Genomic DNA, 8,527 nt, shown 5'->3' on the forward strand with positions numbered 1-8,527 from the left:
CTGACAGCCGGGGGATTTAAGCCAGTCATCAGCTAGTCGCTACTTCCCCATCAGGTTCCAACACTGTCAGGAGTCTCTTTCTCAGAGACGAGATCTGCTTCCTTGCGTCCCAGTGACAAACTGCCAGGCCTTTGAGCATTCCTACACTCGAGTGAAGCCTTGCATTCCTGAAACTGAGTAGCTCACGAGAAACAAAACAGACAGCTACTGGCCCAGTGACTCCACCTAAAGAAGTCATGTTCCATATGACAAAATGCCCACATCAGGCAAGGGGGCAGACATGGTCTAGCTGTCTGCCTTCACCCCGCATACTACCCCTTGAAAGGAAAGAATCCTCTGCCACACAGGCATGTGAAGAAAATGCTTTGTAATCTATGGAGCACCTTTGGAAGTTCACGACAAGTAGCAAGAGCTTTCAACTCACTTCAAAAGGAAATAGGTTCCAGGCTGACCCCAAGGAACCCATCTTCCCCCACTGCCCAATCCAACCTCTAGCATTTTCTTTTCTTCTGTGTTGCATTATTCTTTCTCTTACTTTTCTTCCCTTCTCTGAAAAACAACACTGGGGCACAAATCTCTCCCAGAGACGACAGGAAGATACGGGCCAATAAACAGACAAAAAGAGTTAAATTAGGCAGCAAGAAATTGGCTGGATTCTGATGACCCTCAAGACTCTCACCTTCTTCTCCAATGTACTGAAGCCTACAAATTAGTTTCCAATTTGTTTTTTAAGGGTTTAATCATCCTCTTCAATCAGTACTCTACTTCAGTCACGATACTCAAGGAAGGAGTAGGGTGTGGTGGAAGGAGCGCTGGATTATGAATGAAAGGATTTGGTTTCTCCTCCTGAGGAGCTCTTCGGCTGTGGTCTCATGGCCGTGACTGTGGTCCTACCACTGAACTTTTCTGAGCCTCTGATTCTGCTGCTAATTGGTTCAGGAATACCTTCTGTACTTACCCTCCTGGTGCTGTGCACATCAAATGAGCTAAATTATGCTTACATGACTTTGCATGCAGAAAAGTGTGATCCACATGAGTTATTACAAATATCGCCAATAAGCATTCATGGGCTTACTCAATAAATTGTGAGAGCAAAAGGAATAGAATGGATAATGTCTACTTTAATATATTCATAGGAGGATGAAGAGAATGACACACTCTTTTCGAGATAAGAGCTCAGGAAAGAATGGAGATTCTGAATGTAAGAGCACCATGCTGTATTATATTCCAAAGACATCATCCTTGAGAAAAAAGTCCAATTATATGTTACGGACTCACATTCAAGAAGGTGCTTTTCCTTATTCCCATTGTCCAATTAACTGGTGATTCTGAACCCAGACCAGGCCCTATAAAAGACTCCCCATCCACTTTACATTGGTATGATAAGTAGATTCAAATATCCATTATTTATAAAAATTATGAGATGGGCGGTTATCCACATCTCTGCTTTGGAGCATTCTCCTTCCCTTCCCATCTCACCGCCCAGGAGAAACTCTGTTAGGGAATGAAAAGAGAATCCACATCATCACTTGCCTGAGGCTGGAATGAAAGTGTTTGTTGGTGAGGAGCAGGCTGGACCAATCAGCTAAAGACAAGGGTTTAGATGCTCCCAGAACTTCAACTATATAGTCCTTTCTAGTCCAGTCCCACATTTGTATGCAAAACGGGGATCTGCATGCTTTAGGATAGTTATTGATTAAAAAAACATTAATCTCGCAGTATTGCTCAAAAAATAAATTTTTGGCTTTTTTGAGTATAGCAAAATGTGGTGATTTAATGCCAATGTAAAAATGTTTTGTTATTGAACATGTATGCTGAGATGGCCTTGCACATACATTCACTATATCTACACTTAAAATATAAAAATATTATTTGGGTAGTTTTTATATTATTAAGATGCTCTCTCTATATATGAGTACATAACTGTAGATAAAAATTCTCTGCCAAAATTAAAAATATCAAAATACCACATTTGGCTCATTTTTATGCTCTAGTCACAAAGTGATACTGAATAGAAACTTATTAGCATTTCACTAAATTTCTTCAGATCATTGTTATGAATAATAAAAACACAGAAACATTTTAAAACAACATATTTCAGTCTTAAAATGGTCAGATTAACATAATTATAGCCTAAGGTTGCCAACAGTGGCACATTTCTCATTTTCATGAGAATGCAGTGGCTCTCAGAGATCGCAAGCTAATAGGCTCCTTGGTCTAAATATATACAGTAAAATCTGCAGCAAATTTCTGAAGCATTAAGATCTGAACCCAGTGAGTAATTTGCACTGCAGTGGAGCAGATTTTTTTGTTTTGCAGTTACACAGCTGCTAGGAAATATATTTTTAGATTGTCTTTTAAAGGCAAGCAAAAATGGTATCCACTTTGTGGATCTGTATCTAGAATGTTCCCTCCGTCCCTATTGCAAGGGATCAACCACCGACGGAATGTTCTATTCATTCACCTCCCTCCTGGGAAGTGAGTGCAAGGAACAGTACTAGACCTCATCGTAATGAACGTATCCGACTGACCGTGACGCCTAACGCTTGAGAAGTGCGTTTCATGAAAAGTATGCATTGAAGTTTAACACACTGCAGATCAGGTGGCTGCCGTTTCTGAATTGCCTCATCATTGACATCGTGCCGATTTCTTATTGTTTGGGTTTTTCTTTGGCAGCTCTTCCTACAATATCAAGGGCAAATGAAAAGGAGCAGGTTCAAAGAGTTAAATCAGAACAAGGCAAAACGTGACCTTTGATTTCACAGGAAAAGAAAAAAATAAAGAGAAAGAAATCAAGCACATGTGTCCATCAAACGACTGAGAGAAACATATTTTCTGTATTTCAGGAATACGGAGTGGGTTAGTGCTGCCTGAGCAATGAGAAGGGGTCCCCCAGCTTAAGTGACACACTGGACATTCACACCTTTTATCTGGAGAGGCCTTCTATAAGTAAATGGGCACAAAAATAATTTATCCAACAGCTCTTCTTTTGGGGCAAATAACAAGATACCGAAGTTCTTGAGAACTCTTAAACAAGAATTAGATTTGATTATGATATCAAAATGGCACATTTTTTTCAACTATATAATCTTTAACGTTTTCCTCTATCCCCTCCACGAATCCTTGACATGGTCTTTATCTTAAAGCCATGTTTCTACATGGCTTTCTACACTTCACTCAATAACAAGATATGGTCACCATTTTGGCTGTCTCCCTACACCAATTGTACTATTACTCATTTAATGCTTTTCTTTAAGTCAATTTTAAGTGGACTTCTTTTTTACTTTGTTGTGATGAAGTAGTAATATTCATTAACTCTCAAGTTCTTTCTGCTAATTATCTTTGCAACATTCTTTAAAATGATATTATATAATTATTAAAATTTAAAAACCTGTTTCTCTATGTACTAACTAAAGTCACCGGCTCCAAGTGAAAAACAGCTTTGAAAGTAGTTCGAGTAGTAATACATTAAAGTTTCAAACAGAGTTATTGTAGGAGCCATTTGCCTTAGCAAAGAGGCTGACTTGAAAATAACGCTGTAATGCTACACAACTCTTTTAAGCCAATATTGTTTTATTCAAAGCATCTCGTAATTCGAAGCAGCTGATGTTTTCCAGTTGACTTGATGGCCTATTCTCCTTCAATAAAAATATTGGATAATCTAAATCTGGTTAGTTCAAAATCCATTTATTTTGGGTCGAGGCCCATGCATTTCCAATTAGTGAGCTCTGGCCTCACTACAGAGCTGCGCTTCTCTCTGGAGGGGAAATCTGGCCACTCTCAACCACAGCCATGGATGGCCAAAAGAGGTCAGATACATAGTGTTTTCCTAAATCAATCAAGAAAACAAACTTTGTGGGACCCAGAGGGGTGAGAACAAAAGCTGGAGGGCACTGGAGATGGAAAAGGACTCACCTAAGGGACCGGTGGCTTCGGCTCCTATTTTTGTCACTTCCTTATTTTGTAATCTTGACCAAGTCAGTCCAACCACGCTAGGCCTCCTGAGGGTCAACTGACAGGTGAATGGGTTACAAGAGATGATGTGTAAGACCTTGTTTCCACCTTTAAAACCCTTAGATTCCAAATAAGTCAGGCCTGTTTCTGGAGGTAGCGCCAAAGGTGCGGGTCAGGTATATTTCCTCAGTCACAAATCTACAGTAGCCAGCTCATGCCTCAGAAGCAGACAGAGTCACTCCCGGAAATTACACGCAAGCAATGGAATCACAGACCCCATGGGAAAGAAGCAGAGCAGAGAGACCACCAGGTGATATGTGTCTTAAAAGCATTTTTTTCCTCTTTAAAAATTAACATGTGCTCCCCCCCATAAATTTACATGAAAACAACACATGCTTACCTGAGAAATTTTAGAAAAAGCTTAAAGAAAAGAATGGTCACCTGGCAGCCCTCTATAGGGTCGGACCTTGGACCGAGGCGACCTGTGCTGATGTGATGGGAAACAATCTCTTGTGGTCTGCGTTACCCTGATGGGGACCCACAGAGGAGACAGAAAAGCAAACCCCAGGAAGAAAACAGCACGTAGATACAAGGGCTACAACCTGAAAACACCGGGACATATGCTCCCAGTCAAAGGCAATTTCCGCTAACATCTATATTTGCAAGAGCCAAGACAAGGATGTGGCTTGGCTATCCCAGGGCTGTGGGTGTGGCGTAAACCTCCCCCTGAACTCTCCAGCAACAGCACAGAACTCTTGGGGAGCTAACCCTAGTCCCCACTGAAGCAGGAGGAAGGTCCTGCTCCCAGTCGACTTCCAATTGTGTTGGTTGGTTAACCAGCCCCGGATTTTATGCCGAAATGGGACTGGAAGCAAGTCGCCTCAATCCTGAAGCCCAAGTGCAGTGCGGCGATGAGCAGCTGCATCCTCTGTTGATGCTGCTGGCAGTAATTACTTCGCATCACAAATCACCAGGATATTTTTGCAGCTGAGTGGATGTCTCAATCTTTGGGAAGTGTGGGGGGGCTGGTGAGGAAAGCAACAGTCTTTGTGCTAGCTACCCTGACTCCAGAACCCTTCACCTTCAATGTCCTTTAACTTTCTTCCTGTCTGTCTCTTAACAGCTCTGCCAGAAGCCTCACAGGGCAGCAGGCAGGCACATGTAGGCAGTCACCACTCAAAGACACTTTTCTTCCTGCCAAATCAACTTCAGGAATAAGCTTCCCGCCCTATCCCATGAAAACAGTCTTCGTGAGTGATACAGCACACGAGGCAAAGAAGAAAGCAGTTAAGAGGGAAGGGTAGTTTATCCACAGTGGTTTCTGCTTTCCCCACACTATCTGACATTCGCTGTTTTCATTTCACTCCAAGTAAGTTGTAACCAGGTCCCTGGATAAACAACCAGTCGGATACGAACTTTTAGATGCTACAGATTTAAAAAGGAAAAATTCCAAAATTGTACAAAATAATTTATCTTGAAGTCAAATATGCATCACTTATCTATAATTATCACTTTCAAGATAAATTACCTGCATCTGACTTCAGACCTGCAGCTCTAAGCTACTGGTAAGGTTGCACAGTGTGGGATTTTAAAACAAGGAGTATAGAGACAGTTGGCCTGGGTTTGAATGCCAGCTTTGCTACTTACTGGTGTGCAATCTCGTTGCTTAATGTCCCTCAGCCTCAATTTTCCAATCTTAAAATGGGTATAATAGTACCGATGCCATAGGGTTACTATGATGACTGATACATACATATATATACACGTTATTTAGACCATGTCGGATAACAACTTCGCATGCATATTAATTCGTCTATTAATTGGGATAAAGATATTCACAGGGATATGGATAAGCAGATCCATACACACATTTACCTTTAAAAGGAAATGGATTGATTTAAAGGGACATTGCTCTCATTAAATTCCTTTAAATGAAATAAATGCAAAATATTGTGGCTGAACTATTCTAAGAGTAAGAGAATAGTTATCTCAAGTAAATATAATTTCTGCCAAAGACTTTTTCAGGCAAGCATTAAACCTGATATAACAGGCTTATATCTGTTCTGTAAAAATTGTAGATGTCTTAAATGGTATTCATTAGTCTTAAGTTGATACTTCTTTAATAAATTTTCAAAACCAAGATAAAAGAGTTATTTTTATTTTAAAATTTAAAGAGGAAAAAACAACAAATAATTTTTCCCTAGAATGTTGAAAGACACATACTAATTTCCCCCCATTTCAAACCTTCAGATTTTCTACATTCGTCTCAGAAACTGAATGGAGGTCAACATCTTCGTGAAACCACTGAAAATTGTCACAAAACACGTAAATCATTGAGATCTGTACTAGCAAACAATGAATGTTGACATTTTAAATCCTTTTCTAAATTATAAGGTTAAACAGAAACCAGATCACAGGATTTATAAACTGGAGACAGCCCAATGCAATTTAAGTGGATTTAAAAAAACAGATTAATGCCAATAATAAAGAAGTTTCCTTCTAAAGAGTGTGCAAGAAGTTAAAATAAAAATCTAAAATTTAAATTCCTCATTGAATTGAACTTGAATACAGAAAACTGGGCTCCATTAAATGTAAATATGTCATGGCATGACAAAAACAATTCTGAAAATTGTATTTTGTTATAAAGGCACAGTTCTTACCTTACATCTTCCATGAACCTTTCTCTTCTAGAAGAAACTTTTTAGACTTGCAGAGACCTTGAAACCACCCATCTCTCGAAAGCTGCCAGCTCTGCCTGTCTTTATGGTGACTAAAAGCAAGGCTTGGGGTTTTTTACAGAAGGAAGCTTTTAGTCAAAATATGTGGTTTCAAGGAGCAGTATCCACCCTTGTTAAAACTATTTCACGGACATTCAGAGGTTTTGTTTCTACTCTATGAAAGTTAAATCTGAGTAGGAAGGCATTTTTCCTGTCCCGGAAATCAGCATAACTAAAACCAATGCTGAGCTAACAAGAAATGTTTCTTCCATGTGTTCCGTCTGGCAGAAGCTGCAAGCCATATCAAGGAAACACGTGATGTTTATAAATACAATATGGCTCATGTTGTCATAACCTCTCAATGACAAAAAAAAAGTGCAAAGAAAAGCAAGCAGCCACACAGCGGGAAAGATGAGATCTGTATCACTTGGAAGCTGCGTAACAGATGAGCAGATCTTACCCTTTCTTGCTTCTTAAAAAAGAAAAGAAAGTAAAACTGGAAGCAGCGAGGGAGGAAGAAAATTCGACCTTGTTCTGGATCACCACTGTATTAAGATGTGTTTGTCTAGCTAATCATTTCAATAAGGGTAATTCCTTACCAATTGCAATAGAAACATCTCTTTGCTGTCAGAAAGACACGACATAAAAGGGACATAAGTGGGTACATCACTCATAAATGAGTTCTGTAGCGTTAACTTAAGCCACTAATAGAAAGAAGGGAAGGATTTCACATAGCCGGGAACTGATGTGAAAATTATAGATGTTTGTACCCTTACTGATTATTATCTTTCTATTCTTCTACTAGACTGTAAGATCTGTGAGGGCAGTGACCATCTTTGCTCACTATTATATCTCCAGAATCTTGCACCAGAGCCTGAACCAGAGGAGGGATTCAATGCACAAGGCTTGGGTGAGTGCACCAGTGAAATTTCACAATAATGGAATTAGTTAACTTTCCAAAATCATCACTCCTCCTTTATAAGTTCAGAGGTATCTGAAATACTGACTATCAACTCAACCTAAAAGCAAGATCTGTCCTACTGAGTTACACAGACAGCAAAACAAGATCTGTCTTATTTAATTTGTTATCCAGAGATGAGCTGACTTTCTACCATAGATGTAGAGTTCACCTACATCATAGATGAATTAACTCCTGAAAATAAAATTTTTAAAAATGGCAGATATTTGTGCATTTGACATTTAACTTTAATCTGACAAATCTGTTATTCTCATCTTAAACTCTAAGGTTATTAACTGCAACAAAATTATACTGAGAGGATGAGGAATTTTGTTAGGACAGACAGACATTCTTAATTCTCATTTTGGTTAAAACTACTACCGGGATAAATGAGGGAATGTGTCGTAACCTCAAATGATTACATTTACAAATCACTGCACTGATCTTAGTAGAGAGGGCATTCATTGAAAGCCTGTGATAGGAAAAGTCTAAAGAAAGCCCCCTCATCATCAAGACATTTGATGAGAATTTCCTCAGAGCAGGACATTGTCGCAGGAAAACAGAGGAAACGTGAAGGTAAGTGGAATGGGGAGTTTTCCCCTAAGAAGTTTAGAGATTGGAAAAGAAGTTAAGATGTGTACATCAACAACTACAACGCAGGCAGGAAAAAGTGGGTGTGCTGAGAGAGGAAGGCAGACAGGTAATACCCTGTGGAAATTCAGAGAAGGGACGGTGGTGAGGCTTGGAGGAGAGAGGAGTAAGGGAAGGATTGGTGAAGATAGGTCTTCAAAACTGGGTGTGCTGAGAGAGGAAGGCAGACAGGTAATACCCTGTGGAAATTCAGAGAAGGGACGGTGGTGAGGCTTGGAGGAGAGAGGAGTAAGGGAAGGATTGGTGA

At 39.8% G+C, this 8,527-nt stretch overlaps 1 protein-coding gene across 17 annotated transcripts in view; it reads right to left on the minus strand.

The window, feature by feature from the left end:
• KIAA1217 (KIAA1217 ortholog) overlaps positions 1-8,527 on the minus strand; it is a 292,914-nt gene that overhangs the window by 77,697 nt on the left and 206,690 nt on the right. Inside the window, exon 1 of one of the 17 annotated variants that reach the window (XM_046678954.1) lies at positions 6,615-6,913. The exons of 15 other annotated variants lie outside the window; for them this stretch is intronic. Coding sequence is in view for 1 of the 2 variants with exons in the window: in XM_046678952.1 (XP_046534908.1) it covers positions 2,532-2,564 (33 nt within the window). In the remaining variant the exon portion in view is untranslated. Of the gene's footprint in view, positions 1-2,531; positions 2,580-6,614; positions 6,914-8,527 lie in introns of those variants that run through there. One more of the 17 variants, XM_046678952.1, reaches the window with a different exon arrangement.

This window comes from Equus quagga, chromosome 12, assembly GCF_021613505.1.
Source record: "Equus quagga isolate Etosha38 chromosome 12, UCLA_HA_Equagga_1.0, whole genome shotgun sequence".
In the NCBI taxonomy this organism is placed as follows: Eukaryota; Metazoa; Chordata; class Mammalia; order Perissodactyla; family Equidae; genus Equus; species Equus quagga.